Source organism: Notolabrus celidotus, chromosome 5, assembly GCF_009762535.1.
Source record: "Notolabrus celidotus isolate fNotCel1 chromosome 5, fNotCel1.pri, whole genome shotgun sequence".
NCBI classification, from domain to species: domain Eukaryota; kingdom Metazoa; phylum Chordata; class Actinopteri; order Labriformes; family Labridae; genus Notolabrus; species Notolabrus celidotus.
Window position 1 is genome coordinate 4,891,119 of NC_048276.1, and position 20,144 is coordinate 4,911,262.

The following is a 20,144-nucleotide window of genomic DNA, read 5'->3' on the forward strand; positions in this document are numbered from 1 at the left end:
TTGGTACTGGGTTGAACTATTTCACGGTGACTCCCTGACTGAGCTTCAGAGGCACCATCAGGGGGATTTTGTTTCCAGTATTTATGCTTGGCTAATATATTTCACACTCATACTTTAGAGTTAGAACAAGTCTCGCTTCTAATCCCTCTTCAGAAATTAAAAATGAAATGCTACACTAGCTCTGCAAGAGCATCTGAAGCTGTGAACCTGTGCTTAAATGAGCTCTCATGGGTTTGTTGTTCTTGAGACAACACATGAGCCAGAAGAAGACTTTTTGGAGAAGTTTTTCTTTCCTCTGTGTTCCTCTCAAGCTTTGCTCCAGTTCCTCACCCGTCATCAGGACGCCTCTTAAGCTCTTTAGTCTGTTGACTCATTTTCTCTCCAAACATCATCTCATGGCCAAACACATCTCTGAGGATCCAAACCAAGCAACCTAAGCTTAAACACTCAGATGATATCCAGTGACCTCACCTGATCTTTGCTGCTCCAGCTTTGTTTTCTGTGACGGCCGCCTTCGAGTCGGATGTATTTGCTGCAGCTTGGATGTTTCGAGGAGAGCTCTCGTCTTGGCTCGGAGATGTTTCATTGTCTTCTTGGATGAGGGGGAACTTTGGGCCTAAAAGGAACAACAGGAAACTCAGAATCGTACACTGTTGGTGATATTTAGTGCTTGTCACATCGAGAACTGTCAGACATTTTTCAACATTCGACATCTTTGGTGGTGACAGGAAATCCTTTCATTAGCAAGCTTGTGTACCTGAGCTGATTTGAGCAGGAAGAGCAGAAGAAGAGACAGACAGCTTAGCATGAGGAGAGGAGAATAAAACAGTAGTAGAGCGAGAAGAGGAAGAACCAGGAGGAGAGGAGCGTGAGAGAGTGGGGGTGAGGGTCGGAGCTTCAGGATCACAGAGAGCATCCAGGTCGGGACTGCTCAGCAGAGGAACCGGAGTGATGTCAGGGGCAGATGATAGCCACGCCCCCTGAGCACCTGAGGAAGCAGAGTAAAAAAGAAGTATAGAGGGAATGAAATAGATGAAAGAGATTAAGAGACAGTGAAAGGGTAGAACTGAGGAGAGTTTGTTACCTGACTCTAGCTGGGAGGGTTGAGATTTGGGAAGAGGTGGTGCTGATGCAAGAGGAAGGGCATCAGCGGAAAAAGGAGAGGGAGACGAGGGGCGGGCGATTGATTTGACAATCTGAGGTCTGAACAAGTGAGGGCGGCCTATCAGAGAGGAAAGAAGATGAATGACATCATGGAAAAAAGGGAAGAAAAGAGAGGTACAAGAGGGCAGAAAGTCTAGAGAGACGAACCAGAGCCTGAAGTCAGGTCATCTGTGATTTGAGCCTCCGGGGGGCGCCGCTGAAGAGAAACAGGAACTGAGAAGAAGAGAGGAGTGGAAAGAGGAATAGAGAGAAAGTGTGTTATTATCAGAGATAGGAACACTAACTTTTTACTGCATGCTTTTTAAGAATGTGACTTTAAACAGATGAGCTGTCAGAGTAAGAAAGGAGCTTTTACTGCAGCATCAGATCAAAAGAGTTCTTCCCTGATGTTCAAGGAGAGTAGAAGGAGAGTTTTGTAAGGGACGTTGAAGTTGATATTTTGGGGTCAACTTGTTTACGTCTTTATTTGGCGGCTGGGTAATAAGCAGTATAATGTCACGTGTTGTTTTTGTCCGGTTGAGTATTTCCTGAGTGTTGTTTATCCGTCTTTGATTTCCTGTTTTATTCTACATCTTGTTTGTGATTCATGTCCTGTGTTTTATTTTGTAGAATGTTTTCAAGTATATGTTCAGTCTAGTTTTACTTCCTGTTTTCTCTCCTTTGTGGTAGTCTACACCTGTGTCTCCTTACTCATTACCCCGTGTGTAAATAGTCTCTGTGTTTCCTCCTGTCTTTGTCTGATCCTCATACCTTTACCTTCATACCTTCTTTAAAGCTGGGGTTGGTAGTCAGATTTAGATACACATTTTGTTATACTGGTTAAATTGATCTTTATGTCCTGATGGTAATCAATACATAATGTGTTCATAAAAAAGAGCCAAAAAAAGCTGCTATCTAAAGCCGGAGTAAACCTGGGAAAACACCAACCAATCCCTGCCATGGGGAGCCAAAATATCAAACCAATCAAATCCTGTCCTGCCGTTCTGCCCGCCTCCTGCAAAGCGTACATTTCATGTTTGTTTGTGTTTTTAACTTTCACTATGAGAATGTTTTGGTGTTTTCTTACCGCTGAGTGAGACATGAGTTGACGTAGTGCAAAACACAAACGATGTGCTGAGGACCGGTTTGGAATCAGTCACCATCATATGGTCATGAATCAGTGGCCCTCGTGCATGTGATGCTACATTCAAATTCATGCTAGTTTTCCGTGACTACCAACCCTAGCTTTAAGTTTAGACATATAAGTTGCTAGCAAGATGTAGAGAAGTCTATGCACTATGTACTGACATATAGCAAGATGTGTCTGTCTCTGATCCGCTCTCTGACCTGTTGACTCCAGGCCTGGCTCCGCTCATCATGACGGTTTGTTGTTGTAGTTAAGTGAAATACGATCTGGTGATAACACAGAGTGTTTTATTCTGAAAATTAACCGGGTGTTTTCATTTTGTTTTGGTGCCTGACTTCCTGTCCTGCTCCATCTGCTCTGTTGAGAATAATGCGTCGTGCGCGGGATCAGATATGCAGCTGGAACGCAACGGAGCGGATCCAGTGGAAGGTCCAGTACTGTGATGGATCAGAGACAGACCGGACACGGATCCTTGCTTCAGTAAGATTTGAAAATGAAGTTAGTAACAGTCTGGTGTAATTTCACCTTCCTCATGGGTTGTCTAAAAATAAACCCTCATGTGATGTGTCCCTGCCTCCTGGACTTTGTGAGCACACTGCACTAATTCACAAGAATTTGGGATGAAATTACAGGAAACAGGAGCCAAAACTAACAAACATAAGAAACTTTCCTTCACAGGATCATGCTTTGGTCTCCTTTTAAACACACCACACACCGTGCATGAATAGTTAGTAAATCCTGCATCAGAGCGTGTAAACCAACACGTACATGAAGCTGAAACCATCACACATGAGGAATCAGTTAGAGGGAAGCATGCAGCAGCCTGTTGATACCTTTTCCTTGGCCTGACTGGAAGATTTTTGGCAGAGAGGGAGGCTGGGAGAGCGTCCGGGTGAGAGGAGGATGAGTGGATGGAGGCTCAGAGATGAGAGAGGGTTTGGAAGGGGGAGGCTGGGAGGAGGTGAGGATGGTCTTTTGGACCATAGAAGAGGTTACAGTGATGGAGGACTGTTGGGATGTGGTGGAAGGTGTTATGATATTCTCAGGTGAGGATGCAGGGGAGGAGAGTTTGGACGTTAATGAGGTGATAACTGTGTCTGCTGACAGTTTGGAGGAGGTGGGAACAGGGAGAACGGGTGTGACTAAAGAAGTAGAGACAGAATCAGGTTTGGGAGACTGAAGTTGAAGGGAAGAGGAGGAGTTTTGGGGAGAGGGTGTCTCAGAAGACTTTGGGGATGGAGACACATCAGAGGGGGGAGGAGGGAGCGGGTCAGAGGAAGTAAGAGCTGCTTTTTTATGCTTGGATCGGGGAGACGGCTGAGGGGAGGGGCCAGGGGAAGGTTGGATCTCTGATTGGTCAGGGGCGGTGGTGATGAGGTGTCGGCTGCGGCGTGGAGAAGGCCGTGGAGCCATAGGTAGAGGAGGGCGGGAGAGGACTGCAGAACCTCCGTCACCTCCACAGGTGGATGTAAAGATGGATGGATGGATGAAAGCAGAAGTTTGCAAATAGAGAAATGATGGAAAGACAGAAAGAGAAGGTCATGAGTTGAGATGAGAATGAGATGATCACATGACTCCCTTGTTTGACAACACAAACAAGCCGTGGACATGTGGCCCATTTAGGAACGTCTTATTCAGAGATATCCTAAATAGTTTACACCACATGCAGAAAACTTTGACTGAAATGCTCCTCAAACTGAGAGTTAAGATCTTATTAAGAACTCAGTAGTCACTAAATATCACTTGAAGAATGGAAGTCAATGATTTGTTCTTATTTTAGATGTAAATGTGAGAATATTAGTGATGGGAATTAGCTTTTATTTTTTTTACTGAGGTACTGTTATTGCAGTGATTCACAGAAATATATAGAACTACTGCTCCATCTATTTTTTATTCAACTATGTAGAGCTGCAGTGATTGATATATATACTGTACATGTATAGTAGATTATTGTTACATTTTTTACATTATTTTTTTTTTAAAGTTATATTTTTGGGGCTTTTTGCCTTTATTTGATAGGATAGTGAAGAGAGACAGGAAATGTGGGGAGCAGAGAGGGGGGAAGACATGCAGGAAATGGTCGACCAGCCGGGAATCGAACCGGCAACCCCTGCGACAAGGACTATAGCCTCTATATGTGGGGCGCTTAGACCGCTAGGCCACCAGCACCCCTTTACATAATTTTTTAAAAGACACACAGTTTAAGCACATTTGGTTGGAAATATTTTAATTTAATTTTTTTTAACTTTAACTCTTAAGTCATTTTTTTCTTAACCAATTATATAAATGTTGAAATGTTCACTATTCCCTTGCAAGATTTGATTTTGTACTAAAAAACAACAACATGCTTCTATCACAGAGCCTTTACCTGAACTTAATTCTATTCCTTATTTTTTACTTGAGTTTAACTGTCTTTAAAAATATATTTTAAAATAATTGTATTCCTTTAAAGTTCTTTTAAATTAATGTTATGTCTTTTAAAATGTGTTTAATTTCTTCAAACTTGCATTGTGGGATTTTATGACCCACTTGTTTTATTTTGCAGCCCATGTAAAGCACTTTGTTACATAGTTTTTGTAATTAATTTAATTAATAAATAATTATTAAATACAAATAGAAATATGATCATCATTATTATTATTAATATTATTTTGAAATGTTATTTTTTATAAAAATCTCTTATCTCACTTAATGGAGCGACGCCTGCGAGCTAGTTCAGGCAGACAACTCGAGCTGCAATGCCATACACGTCACATGTCCCACTCTCTTATCCATCATCCAATCCTGCCCTCTGCCTCTCAAATTGGCGGTCTATTTAAACTGGGAAAAATCTCCCATCTCTCCCTCTGCCTGTCAACGACTCTGCTGCTGCATGCCATTGCTGATATTTCTTCTTCCCCAGCTTCCACCTGCAGGCTCCGGGGCGGTTTAGTATGTTTTGCTCATCACTCCTCAAAGTCTGCATGTAAACTTTCTGCAGGGAGTGATGAGGCCGGAGCCTGGGCACCAAACATGAATATGTATTTGCTGCTACAATAAACAATTTAAACGTGAGTTGTCTGATTGAATTGTGAATGAAGACTTATCCCTACAGGATCATGTATTTTTCCCTTATTGTTACATCCTTACATAAACAACAACTTACATATCATTGGATTCATCTTTAGAAATCCTTTTTTCACCCAGAAACCAAACGAGATGTGGTAATAACATTAAAAGGAGCTCGACCAAGTCCTTTCACTCACAGAGATAAGTTCTCTGATGTGAGATTAATGTTGATTTGAACGGCTCTTATGGTGAATATTTTGATTCAATAACATGTTTGTTTCCTAACTTCACATGGAGCTTTCTCTCTGCCTCAAACAGACGTCTGTACATTAAAGGCATTAGTCTGTGATCACATGATTTTCACTGGTGTTTAATGTCCAGATGAGAAATATGTGGTACGCAGAACAAATGGCATGCAAGTGTGAAATACTGTTATATAAACTGAGTCTGCTGATAACAGCTGTTTCACACCTCCTCCTCTCTGCATGGAAAAACAAACAAGGAAGGAGTGAAATAAAGAGCAAGAAGAAGAAGAGAAGCTACCTGAGCCTGGAAACATGGGTCCAGTAGAGTTTCTCTTGTCGGGGGGAGGAGGAGCGGGGCGGTTTGGGCGAACAAGAGTGTGAGGAACGACTGCAGCAGCCAAAGAAGAAGAAGAAACAGAAGAGCAGGAATAATCGTAGGAGGACAGGAAGGTATGGAAGAAGAAATGTGTGATGAGATGGGAAAGAAGTGTTTGTGTGATTTGGCCCACCTGTAGCTGTGAGAGACTTCTTCTCCTCCTCTTCATCGCTCTCGTTGAAGTCGTCCATGTTGCCGATGTCTGCCGGTTTGACGCTCATCAAGCTGGCCAGACTCTGCATGTCTTCATCTCTGAGGGACAAGAGAAGATCCTTTTATTAATCACAACAATGACACAGAAACAGGAAGAAACAGACAAACATCTTGACACTGGAGGCCAAAAAATATGCTTGACATTAAACCTTAAAACACCCTTTTTCACAGTAACAACAGATTTAGTACCAGAAGGAACCAAACTTACGTGGCCTTCCCCTCCCGAACGAAGACACAGGACAGCGACAGCTTGAGCGAGGCCTCCACCACTTTGACGGACAGCGGCTTCAGAGTCAGCGTGAGGTCGGTCTGGGTCGGTGTCGGACTGGCAAACTTTTTCAGGTTGATGTCTGCAGAGGCTAACACCTTACGATGCCCCTTGTTTTCCTTTAAATGACCATTAAAAACAAACAAACACCATGAGTAAACCTTTTCAAAATAAAGCTCCTGAAACAGCTGATGGGAGAAGTATTCAGATCCTTTAACAAAGTAAAAGTCAAAATGACAAACTTTGAAATTGCTACATCACAACTTACTACACACAACTTAAAATGTACAAAATTACAGAATCATTATGTAAAGTATAAAGCAGGGTGACATACAACTGAAAGATTTCCTTTTATATTCTTAATAGGAGTGTGTAGAAACTTACACCCTCTATGACAAAGGTCCACTCTTTGTCCTCAAACTCGTCAGCGTTGATCTCCTGAAGAGAGGAACAAAAAAAATTGACGACCTTGATAGTTAGTTTAATTTCTTATCATCAAAGCTCTTAATGGTCAGACACCTTTGTATCTTAAAGAGCTCATAGTGCGCTATTACCCCTCTAGAACACTACGCTCCAACATGCAGGCCTGCTCGTCGTACCCAAAGTCGCTAAAAGTAGTGTGGGAGGTAGAACCTTCAGTTATCAGGCACCTCTCCTTTGGAATCATCTACCAGTCAGGGGCAGACACCCTCTCTACTTTTAAGAGTAGGCTTCAAACTTTCCTTTTTGATAAAGCTTATAGTTAGAGCTGGATCAGGCTTGGACCAGGTCTTAGTTATGCTGCTATAGGCTTAGACTGCTGGGGGAACTGACACCCCTCTCTGCCTGTCCCATTAAAGTTACTAACCATAGACCTTTCTGGAGTCCCTGAGCTCCCTTGTCTCATAGGTTCCTCTGCTGTGGACGGGTCAGACTCCAGCTGCTACAACTACTACTATCCGTCTCACCACTATCATCTCTCTCTCTCTTCATTTCCCTCTATCCCTCTCTCCAACTCGGTCTCAGCAGATGTGTGTCTAACATGAGTCTGGTCCTGCTGGAGGTTTCTGCCTGTTAAAGGAAGTTTGTCCTTGCTACTGTAACTTGCTAAATGCTGCAGAGTGCTCTGCTCATGGTGGATTAAGATGAGATCAGACTGAGTCCTGTCTGTAAGATGGGACTGGATCTGATCCTGTCTTGATGTTGGGTCTTTGTTAATAATAGAACATAGAGTACGGTCTAGACCTGCTCTGTTTGGAAAGAGTCTTCAGATAACATTTGTTGTGATTAACTCGCAGGGAAGTTTCTGGATCTGTATTTGTTGCCACATTTCTTCTGTATATGTCCGTGCAGCAGACTTTAAAGCGTGTTCTGGTTTTGGTACCTTGAAAAGCGTCACAGAGATGTCGATGTTTTCTGGGACGGGCCACACCACCATGCCTCTGTAGGGGTTTTTGATTCCAGGCTGCCAACTGTGGAGCTGAACAACACATGACTTAGTTAGACTCTGTGTGTGTGTGTGTGTGTGTGTGTGTGTGTGTGTGTGTGTGTGTGTGTGTGTGTGCTTCTGCTTATGCGTCCATATGACGTTGGTGTCACCTTGGAGCACATGCGTCTGTTCCTCCTGGTCCACACCACCCTCAGCTTGTCTGGTTGCCTACGGAAGACCACAAACATAAATCAAAACAGAAATGACGTCTTGCCACATGGAAAATTAATGTTACCCCATTCATTAAAGGGGCAGCTCCCTTCTGGAAAGATGATGCACTTATTAAAATTGGCTGTTAATGCAGCAAAAAGGCAAAAATGTTCTTAAACTGGTGCGAGAGGATGAGAGAAAATTGTGAAAAGGTCATGGGGTTCCTTTTATTTTGAAAGCAGTAAACCTACAACCAGAGTGAATGGCTCTGGTTTGCCCTTTTTCTAGTCCATACACTTTGATTTCTCACACTTCATACTTTTGTATGAGTAGCCCTACATATTCAGTTCAATTCAAAACCTTTATTTATTCTGGAAAGGACATTGAGGTCTCCCTCATTTCCGATGCCGTCGAGATCACAGGTACATCAGAAACAAGGAACAAGCACACATTATCATTCACAAAACCATAGATTAATTAAAAACAGATTAAGTCTTAAACTCTGCAAAAGAGGGAATAGATGCCATCTTTTTTTTTTTAAAGTTATCTTTTTGGGCATTTTTGCCTTTATTGGATAGGACAGGAAATGTGGGGAATAGAAAGTGGGGGAAGACATTCAGTAAATGGTCGACCGGCCAGGAGTCAAACTGGCGACCACTGCAACGAGGACTATAGCCTCTATACGTGTGGTGCTTAGACCACTAGGCCACCAGAGCCCAGATGTCATCCTTAAAGTCTGTTAGAGGGTAATCCATGGGTTAGGGCTGGGGTGTCAAACTCATTTCAGTTCAGGGGCCACATACAGCCCAAATTGATCTGAAGTGGGCCGGACCAGCAAAATCATAACATAATATGTTTGTATGGTCTTTTTTGCCATGATGAGTCTCACAGTGGGCTTTTGCTCTTTAAGCACTGAGACCTGCTGCGAACACACCAAACACACAACTTATCCATTCACCTGACACCGAGTTTAATGTTTACTGCAAAAGAACAGATAGATTCTAATAATGAAGAAGGTAAAGTTGACTATTTTGGACTCCTCAGTTCCAGCATGAACAGTTTGCTTGCTGGACAGTGTTGTATGCAGCGGTGTAGTGCTAGTGTTAGTAGTTAGTGGATCATCTTATTATCGGATTATGCAAACAGCAAGTCATTTATTTTATCACTTTGAGAAAAAAAGTCCTGAAAAAAAAAAAACGCTTTTCAGCTTCTGGTTCACTCAGTCAGCACCATAGACTGTATAAAATATGCTGCTCGACTGCTGTCGAGCTATTGTGATGTAAAGAGGCTGGCTGACTAGCCAACAACTACAGTGTTCCCGCCTGTCAGTCAAGTCAGCTGTGCCTCTCATTGGAGGACTCATAATCTCAATATCTTCCAAATTGCTGCATTAGAAAAAAACTCAACCCCTACAGTGTGTGCCGATAGAGAAATGAGCTATCCAGACTACACTGGTCTTTTGTACCAGGCTGTAAACATGTTTATTTCTAAAGCCAGCCTCAAGCAGATCCTCAATGAACTGCAGTTTTTAGCACTTCCACATTGGACTCATATTTTATAGACCAGAGGTTGCCGCCTGATCTCAACTGAATTTTGCAAATAGCAAGTAATCTATTTCTCACTTTAAGAGAAAAAGCATTGTTCAGGTTTTGGTTTACTCCTATGATTTGATGTGACCCCCCAGAGGACAAATCTGAAATAGTAGTTACTTTCATTGAAAAATTCCAGTTAATGTGGGACGGATTTGAACCTTTGGCGGGCCGGTTTTGGCCCGCGGGCCACATGTTTGACACCCCTGGGTTAAGGACATCAATGCTGACCTACCGAGTTCAGTGTAAACTTGAGAGGCTTTCAGAACGAGCCAATCAGAAGAGCGAGTCATGTAGAATCCATGACTACAGTTGTGCTCATATGTTTACATACCCTGGAAGAATTTATGATTTTTTCAGCCATTTTTCAGAGAATATGAATGATAAGAGAACAACTTTTTTTTCACTCATGGTTAGTGGTTGGGTGAAGCAAAGTTTTTATCAAACAACTGTGTTTACTCTTTTTATATCATAATGACTTTAGAAAATACCCAAGAAATCATAAATTCTGCCTGGGTATGTAAACTTATGAGCACAACTGTATATGTGTCTCATGACGTACTGACAATATCATATTATTCCAAATATTTAACAGGCTGTTTACATTTTTCAGCTGTGAGGATCTGCAGCTTCGTACAGATGTTGAAGTAGAGTTGTCATTTCATATAACAGCAAACAAAAAGCAAAGTAAAAGTTCAGTGAATTTGGAGCTGTGGCTGCAGGTAACATGGATGTAAATGAGACATTTATCATTTACATAAACTTCTCATGTTGTAATGATACAAAGCAGGATGAAGGTGAGCAAAGTTTCCTTAAATCATACAACTAAAGTAGATATTATCCAAACACAACACAAGGTCTGAGAGAAGGTCTTCTGACTCTCAATGCAGGACAATAACACCCTGAAGTCACAGACATCACACTGGTTCCAGTTTGTGGTATTCAAGCTGAATATGTTTATCTGATACCAGAATGCTGAATGTTGCGCAATGTAACGTGCCTGTGTTCCTGTTCTCTTCATACATGTGTGTTTGCAGGGTGCTGTGAAGGTGTTTTGTGTGTTCCCATTGTATTTTCTCACTCCTCTGCAGCACAGGAAGTGAAACTGGAAGCTGCAGAGTCACGTGACCGTCTGAATGTGAGGCGTGCCGCTTTACAAGAAGAAGGAACCCCCTTCACAAGTCAACACACACACAGAGACCCCGAATAATACACCAATGTATTCTTCTGGATGATGAGTGCTTTGGTGTTGTGTTATAGAAATGAGGGCCAAGGTTTGTGTTGGTATGGTATGTGTGTTAGGGGGTCAGGAGTGGCGTCAAAAATAACCTGTCATGGGGTAATAAAAGGTAGAGGAGGAGGCAAATTAAGAGGAGACAAGATAATGTGTTATGAAAGACAAACATGTCTTCTCACTGAGCTCAGGAACAACTGTGGCTTTACATAGGACAGCTTTATAAGAGTAACTGTGCACCAAACATGCAATTATCATTCATTGTGGTCATGCTGTGTCATTCAGCAGACAATAGTTATAACTCACAGCTGACCGTAGAATACATGAAACTCATTCACACATTTACAGACAGTTAAAGAAATATAGACTTCATGAAGCATTCCTCATGTCTCTGTAAAAACAGGGCAGTGTTAAGTCTTTAATTCTGTTGGTGCCACTTTTTATTTACAGTCTATGGTGCCACTCTGCTGTCTCAGTTAACGTCACTTTATCATTCTCTGACAGTCATCCTGCACAAACCACCAGCCCTGCTTATCTGTGTTCCCTCTATGTTCCTTTCTATAATCTATGTGAGCTGCATGTGATGGAGATAGGTTTCAGGAGGTCTTGTTCTTCCACTCTTATTACAAGGATATAGACAGCCTGCTTTCAATAACTCTTAGACCTGCAACAGCAGTTGTAGGTTATTACATGTGGTGAATATCCACTTTATCTTTGTGTTCTTTAAGAAGTGAGCGATAGTTGTTGAGAAAATATTCACTATTTTTACTAGCAGCCTGTTGTACTGTTTTTATTTGAAATATTACCAATGTTATTTGTTCGTGTGTACTATTTTGCACCATAGAGTGCTGAGTTTTAATTTTGAGTTTTGAGATTGCACAATAAATATTCTCAAAATTACATTATGGCTGTTTTTGTTTCTTTTTGTTGTTATTTTACTTTTTTTTTAAATCAATTTAGCTTTGCTAAGGTACTATATAATCAATTCAGAACTTTCATTATAATTTGTACACTTGAGTTTATATCGTGATATATACCGTTACCGTGAAGGGATCCAATTTATGCCGCGATATGAATTTTAGGTCATATCGCCCATCTCTATGTGGTGTTTATTTATTTATTCTTGTTATTATTATTTTTACCTTTCTTATTTATTTTCGTATTTATTTTTAAATATTAACATATTTACTTTATTTTAATTATTATTATTGTCTTTTTTCCTCTTCTCTATTTATGTTTATTTATTTTCAATTTTAAATAATTCTAATTCTAATTATCTTTTAATTTCTATTATTTTTCAACTAATTTATTCACTTATTTACTTACTTATCAAGTAATTCAGCATATGTCTGGGTATTTGTTTGCATTGTATTATATACTTATACATGTCATTTTGCAATATACAGTATGTGCAGATGACACACACATTTACATCACCATATCACCAGGGGATTATAGTCCCATACAAACACTGAGTAAATGCATTGAACAAATCAATGACTGGACGAGACAGAACTTTCTTCAGTTAAACAAAGAAAAAACTGAAATGATTGTTTTTGGAGGAAGAAAGGTTAAAGGTTACTGCTCAGCTCCAATCTGCAATGATGAAATGTTCAAACCAAGCCAGAAACCTTGGTGTAGTCATAGACTCAGACCTTAATTTCAGCAGCCACATTAAGACAATTACAAAGTCCGCCTATTATCACCTTAAGAATATATCAAGGGTTAAAGGACTTATGTCTCAGCAGGATGCAGAAAAACTCGTCCATGCATTTATCTTTAGCAGACTAGACTACTGTAACGGGGTCTTTACAGGACTCCCTAAAAAGTCCATCAGACGACTGCAGCTCATACAGAATGCTGCTGCTCGAGTCCTAACAAGGACCAACAAAGTAGGCCACATCACTCCAGTTCTTAGATCTCTACACTGGCTTCCTGTCTGTCAGAGAATAGACTTCAAAATCCTGCTGATGGTTTATAAAGCTCTGAATGGTTTAGGCCCAAAATACATTGCTGATCTGCTACTACTTTATGAACCACCTCGACCTCTGAGGTCATCAGGTACTGGTCTGCTTTCAGTTCCTAGAGTCAGAAGGAAACATGGTGAAGCAGCGTTTAGTCATTATGCACCACATATCTGGAACACACTCCCTGAAAGCTGTAGGTCTGCTCCAACTCTCACCTCTTTTAAATCAAAGACTAAGACTTTTTTATTTGCCACTGCCTTCCTATCTTAGTTTATTTTAACCCACTTTAAATTAAAATTTTAATGTAATTTTTAATATATTTCTAATTTTCCTTTTCTTTTCTGTTTTATGTGTTATTGTATGCCTGTCTGAATGTCTCCAATGCTTTTAATTTTTTAATGTAAAGCACATTGAGTTGCCCTCGTGTATGAAATGCGCTATACAAATAAAGCTGCCTTGCCTTGCCTTGCCTACAGTATAAGTATATAATCTGCATATCCAAACCTTGCAATATTTAATTGTCGATCTCAAGTAACTTAATGTACATTTTCTCTTCTATCATATATTTCGACTTCCTGATATATCAATTTTATTTATCGGTTGTTTCCTTTAAAAGAAAAACATCACCTGCCTGATTTGTTTAAGTTGACCTTCTGTATAAAATATGCAAAAATTAAAATAAGATAAATAAGATTCAAATAATACAGATCTGTGAAAAAAAAAGAAGAAGAAAAACCAGCAACAGATGATTGATTTGGGCATTTCGCCCTCACTGAAAGGACAGCTGAAGAGAGACAGGAAATGAAAGGAGCAGAGAGTGAGGGAAGACATGCAGCAAAGAGTTGGGGCCAGGAGGTCAAACCAGCGACTGCTGCGACTGCCTCTGTATGTGTGGTGTGAGCTTTAATTGCTCGGCTAACCAGCGCCCCGTTGTGAAGACATTGTTGACATATTTTGCATTCAAGGTTGATGCAGCAAACTTTTTAAACAGCTGCTTATTTACATATCCAGCAGCTACTGCGATGATACAACATGTGCTCACCTGGGGAATGACTGACCAATACTAACACTCTTTTAGCTCCATTTTTGGTCTCCTCCACCTTCAGATGGCAATGTATATCTGTCTTAACCCAAAGGACCTTCTTCTTCCACCAGACAAAAGCTACCTGAGTCCTTCTACTTAACAACAACCAGGAAGTGTTGAATGTATGAGGCTACAAAGTGTTCAAGTTTAAGGCCAAACAGCTCGACTCTCAGAGAAGTTTCATTAGTTCTTTCTCTGTTTCCCTTTGAACTCCTTCACCATCATTTGATTCATATTTATTATAAAATAAATGATTATTAGACCTTTGATGTGATGTAGCATTTGTAAATGAAAGCCTAATTATAACTGCACTCTGAGCCGTGGAGTTGCAGCCACAAATTATCACCTTCAAACTAAGTATCAGTAACAAGTCTGTGTGGGTGAAGAAAGCCAGCGGTCTCAAATCATAGCACTAAATTAGAAACACTCACACGGTCACACACACATAAAACTTCTACACCAACACAAGGCTTGCAAGACATTTTTTACTCTCTACGCAGCCATAGCTTCATTTCTCACCTCTTAAATATGACATGACATAAATCTATCATTAAACTGACATTTATAGTTAAATCACAAAACAGCAGAAGGCTGATGTCCTCTTTTTAAAACAGCACATGATTAAAGTAACATGACCTAAACTTTGGGTTAATCACAGGTCTCTCCTCACTTCCTCCTGTCCTCTCTCTTCTCTGGTTTAACCCCGTTTGAACAGCACACTACTGAGATGAACTCTGATTTCATCACTCTGTCTGTGGGAGTTGTCTCTCTTTCTAAATCACTCTGTGTCCACACAACACAGGCTCCCCTGCTGATGAGCAAAATCTGAAACTTTATTGACAGGATGAAAGGACTGATCAGTGTTTCTTATCACGCCGCTGACAAGCCGCTTACATAATTATTCCAACTTCAATGTAATCAGGAGAGATAAGAAGGCGCAATGTGGAACAAGCTGGCTGGAGGGCCAAAGTTAAAAGAAGTCTGAAAGACTTTGAAACATATCAGAAAAATACAAACTGTATCTTTAAGACTTCAAAGTGTCTATATAGCTACACAAAAGTTGACTACATGTTACAAGTTATGTATACTTCTCTCCCAGTACTGTCTCCTGACTATGATTTATTAAGTTTCTGCCCAGTGTTGTGACACAGCTGCATGATGAGCCATGCTGCATCACCTGGCCACCTCCCAAATGTTTAGTAAGACAGCATTGCACAAGAGGGGGAGGCCCATCTCAGCTGTGGGTAAAACAACTCAGAATAAACTTCAGAGGTTATAAGAAGTAGGTTGTAAGACACTGAGGATTAATGTTTTCTGATCAACGCTCAATCTGATTGGTCACGTGCACACCAAGCGGCAACCTCCGGTCTAAAAATATGAGTCAATGCGGAAGTGTTAAAAGCTGCAGTTCATGGAGGATCCGCTTGAGGCTGGCTCCGGAAGTACCGGAAGTCACATACACATGAATGGGGAAAAGACGATCTTTGCAGCGTTAATAAACATGTTTACAGTCTGGTACAAAAGATGAGTGTAGTCTGAATAGCTAATTTCTCGATGTCCTCTCACTGTGAGGGGGGTGAATTTTTTTCTAATTTGGTAATTTAGAAGATATTGAGATTACTAGTCTTCCAATGAGAGGCACAGCTGCCTGCAGGAACACTGCAGCTGTTGGCTAGGAGGCTCAAAGCCCGCCTCTTTACGTCACACTGGCTCGACAGAAGCAATATGGCTGCCGCAGCCGATTGGCCTCAAAACAGCTCTTCAGAAACAGATGGGTGACGTCACGGATCCTACGTCCATATTTTTTACAGTCTATGGTGCACACACACGTTCAAACTGAGGATGAAGTAATGTAACATCCACATTATCCAGCAGCTCATAGGCCATCATTAATGAACAATGACTTAAGTCTTAAGTATAGATCCTCCAGGTCAAATATTACTCCAATACAAGTGAAAGTTGCTCTGTCAGATTATTACTTGAGTTAAAGTCTTGGAGTACTTCCTTTTGAAAATACTGAAGTATTCATTCTTTAAAAAATCTCAAAACGTTGTATTTTCACAATACATAAATGCAGTCAAGAATACATAGGATTACATTCTGTTACATCATGTTTATTTAGAAACCATTACTTGAAATCTCTAAAAACTACCATGGAATAAAAACAGACACTAAGTTACTCCAAGCACAGACAACTTAGTTTGAAATGTTCATCTGGAATGAAACAAATGTTACGTAGCTCAACACGCTCTCTCAGGTTGGACAGTGAATGGAAAACAGGGAGAACATTTCAAATGATACATATCATTCTTCATTTCAAAAACCTCTAACACAGGCTGAAGATATGGCCATGGGTGCTCAGGTGGAGAATTATAGACATCATTACCGCCCTTACATGAACGGCCTGATCTGAGTGATGCTCTGTGTTTGCTCCACGTTCAACCGTGGAGACGCACGATATACAGGTACGACTAAACCACTGAGACAAACAGAACTACACAAACACAGTTTACTGTCTTTGGGATCAGATTTCAGAAAAGAGAAGGAAATTCATGAACTGACTTCAAAGTAAAAGTAGTGAGTAACTAGAGCAGGCATGTCCAAAGTACGGCCCGGGGGCCGATCGCGGCCCAAGGTCCCTTTATTTATGGCCCCAAGCTTCCATCTTAAAATGTGTTATTTATAGCAAAGAATTTAATCACATTCTGAATCATCAGCACCGGGAATTCTGCAAGATGGCAATAAAGAAGAAACACAAGAACTCTTAAGGTTGACAAGTTTTCAAATTAATGTTTTTATCATGATGTGAAAATGTTCTGGATGAACACTAAGAGTTCAGAAGACACAAGACAAGATCAAAATTATGAAATTGTGCAGAAAGGCCAAATTTGGTGCATAAAAATTGTTCAAAATAATTATTTTGTTCTAAAAATGTTGTCTGCTGGTCAGAAAAGTCTAAAAAACAACATGAAAAAGAAGTGTGATGAAATCCAGCCATAGAAATATAATGAGAATATTTTTCCCACATTGCCCGACCCGAATGAAAAACATTTTCCTCCAGAAGAAGATAAAGTTTGCCAATGTTTAAGTGGCTTGTGGAGAACCGAGGACTAGCTAGTTACTGATTTATTGAGGAAAAAAAACGTTATTAAATAGAGTTCATATATAGCTTTTATGATTCCTAAGTCTCAGTAGGAGCCACTGGCCCTGAGGTATTCTGACAACATCAAATGTGGCCCTCTTTGAAAAAAGTTTGGACACCCCTGAACTAGAGCATTGATAGAAATGTAGTGGAGTCAAAAGTAATAAGTCCCCCAAAATAATAATACTCAATTAAAGTACAGATACTCAAAAAATGTACTCAAGTAAATTCACTCTGTTACTGTCCACCACTGGTTACAATGAAAGGGGCACCAATTGACATATTGCCTTGGGCACCAAGTCGGTTAGTGCCGGCTCTGAATAACACCACAAAATATTCACAATTAAAAATCTCAGAGATTTTGTTTTCTACAAAAAAAAATGACTCAATCAATTAATTCGAGTATTCGAGTATTATGACATTTGACAACTAATGGACTACATGCTGCTGTGTTATTGTTTACTATGTCTTGATAAGATTGCTGAAATGTCAATATAAAATGACTCAGCTGGTTGATTAGAGATTTATGATCATTGAGACTGTTAACTGATAACTTCCTCTCATAAAGACTTTGTCATAGGCGGGGTCGGGAATCGAACCTATGACACTCCGGAACAGCTGAGCACATGTACATACATGAGGGACGCCCCCATCCTTCTCACTGTAGCGGAAAGACCCATGGAGTCTTATTATAACTAACAACAGACTCCACACAGCAACATCTGAAACAGTGACAAACAACCATAAAGGACTCATTTATCCACAAACTCACCATTTCTTGGTACACTCCAACACCAGTTCCTGGTAGGAGGCGACAAACTGGAACTTTGAAGCCTTTTTACCGACTCTCTGTAATCTCTTCCACACAGAAGTCATGACTTCCTCAGGTAACAACAAACAAACAAAGAGACAGACAGAAAACAGGCTGGACTCCTCCGCGCGTAAAAGTCAAAGTTTCCCCTTAAGAGGTCCGCGCGCTCTCTTCCTCCTGCTCCTGATGATGATGATGATGATGAACTCCACACAAGCTGCGACTCGCGCTCATTGGCAAAAAGTTAAATGAGGAATGAGGAAAAGATGAGAAGAGCTTTTTAACAGAAGTGATTATATGAGGCGAGCATCAAAGAGGAACCGAGTCCGCCCTGCGCGCGCTGTCATTCAACTAAACGCCTAAAGTTTCAGCCAAACAACTGCACGCGCTCTCATTGACCACCTCGCCCTCTCTCCTTTTGGCTCACATCCACATGGAAACTGTATCGCTTAGTCAAGCCTTGTTGTAGCTCATGTAAAATCCACTGCAAGCTTTCACCTCCCTCCTTCCGCGAGAGAGACAGGCAGGGAGTGAGACAGGATATGCAAAGAGAGAGAGAGAGAGAGAGAGAGAGAGAGAGAGAGAGGGAGAGAGGGCTGGTGATGCAGCAGTATGCAAACTCCTTTATCTCGCTGCCTATCCGCACTGAGGTAACAGACTTCAGTCCTGCCTGCAGACTTTGATCCGCACTGTCTATGTCACTGGAACAGGCTTATCTGACACTGACACTAAAAACTTGGAGCTCCTGTAGGCAGCTCTGCAGGGTTAAATAATGCTGAAGTGGAGTGAGACACATGAGGGCTTGTTGGTTTAAAACTGAACTCATAGTTATGACTTCCTGAGTCCCAGCTGCGTCATCCAGCAGCTCCTCAGGAAAAAAGTCTGTTTCATCCAGTAAACTGCAGAGGAATAGTTTCCATGGACAGTGCCAACCAAGTCATGTCAGTGTGGTGTGGGTGTGTGTGTGTGTGTGTGTTTCTGTGTGTGTATGTGTGTGTAGTCAGGCTAGGTCAGAGCACGGGGATTTTCCTCGGTGAGAGCAGGAGTGTATTTTTAGGTGGGGGAACAGGGATGGATGGATGGACAGAGGCAGCTGGTGGAGGAGTGCAGGGCAACAGTAGGAGGGAGGGTAACTCTCTCATGACTCAGAGTTGGTCTAATATTACACCAGGATTCATAAGGGGCATTATTGCTCTTATTACCCACAGCTTGTTGACCTAACTTCTAGTTATACTCTTTAATGCTTCTTTAATTAAAGATAACATTAATTTATGTCAAAGTACTACATACACTGTTAGAACTGTAGATCTGTTACATGACCAGTGTTTAAAATATTGGTACTATTTGAATAATTTATTAATCAACTTATTTTTTAGCTAAACTTTATGTTATTTATGGGTTATCTGCAATTTCTATCTGCTTATTTTTTATTTCATTTTACCTTGTTTTATTTTTTTTGTTTCATCTTGATCTTTTGAAGGAGTCTGGCAAGGAACTACGGATGTAAACTAGCCTTAAGTTTTGGCTAATTCTGGAATATTTACAAAAAGGTTAATTAATATGCATGGTCCTTTTAAAGCTGCTGTGAGGAACTTTTGATTTATATCAATTTTGGCGCCCCATTGTGGACAAAGTGATACCTCTTATCTCTTGTTCTGTACATGCAAACGTAGTGTTTTCAACAAAAACCTCACCCTGCTGTCTTTTAGCAGCCAGCTTTATCACTCAATGTGATTTTTTGCCGTGAAAACAGACGAAAAATTATGTTTTTAAAGCCAAATGTCAATCGTGGTCTGACACCTACCCCCTCTGAGTGGTTTAAGGCATTAAAAATGCCAACAGAGAAAGTATCAGTGTTGTTGCTTATGGTTTTGTTTGCTTTTAAAAGGTCATAAAGAGGCATCGGTGTTGGTTTCAGTCTGTTTCACAGGTGGTGAAAAACTTCTCATAGTGCCTTTAAATGAAAAATAAAATAAATAAATAAAATCCTAGTTTGTAGCTGAACTTAAAGCTCCTGTGAGGATTTTTTGACTGGTCATGAAACACCCTGTAATCAATACTAATGCCTCTTTTTGACCTACAAAAGCAAATGGGACTATAAGTGACATTATTTAAAAATTTTGTAATACAATTTTGAGTCCTTTAAAGCTGCTGGGAGGAACTTTTGTTTTGTATCGATTCTGGCGCCCCCTTTTGGACAAAGTGATACCTCTTCTCTCTTGTCCTATCCATGTAAAAGTAGTGTTTTCAACAAAAATC

At 40.6% G+C, this 20,144-nt stretch overlaps 1 protein-coding gene across 5 annotated transcripts in view; it reads right to left on the minus strand.

Moving 5' to 3' along the window:
• The window catches only part of ehbp1l1b (EH domain binding protein 1-like 1b), a 44,696-nt gene extending 25,837 nt beyond the window's left edge, over positions 1-18,859 (minus strand). For 2 of the 5 annotated variants that reach the window (XM_034684601.1, XM_034684598.1), the window contains exons 1-7: positions 17,847-18,410; positions 8,019-8,076; positions 7,804-7,899; positions 6,825-6,878; positions 6,381-6,559; positions 6,093-6,211; positions 472-616 (exon numbers count right to left, since the gene is read on the minus strand). In XM_034684601.1, coding sequence (XP_034540492.1) covers positions 472-616; positions 6,093-6,211; positions 6,381-6,559; positions 6,825-6,878; positions 7,804-7,899; positions 8,019-8,076; positions 17,847-17,950 — 755 coding nt within the window. In that variant the 5' untranslated portion in view covers positions 17,951-18,410. Of the gene's footprint in view, positions 1-471; positions 617-6,092; positions 6,212-6,380; positions 6,560-6,824; positions 6,879-7,803; positions 7,900-8,018; positions 8,077-17,846 lie in introns of all 5 variants that reach the window. The other 3 variants (XM_034684599.1, XM_034684600.1, XM_034684602.1) reach the window with 3 other exon arrangements.
• Positions 18,860-20,144: the final 1,285 nt, after the last annotated feature.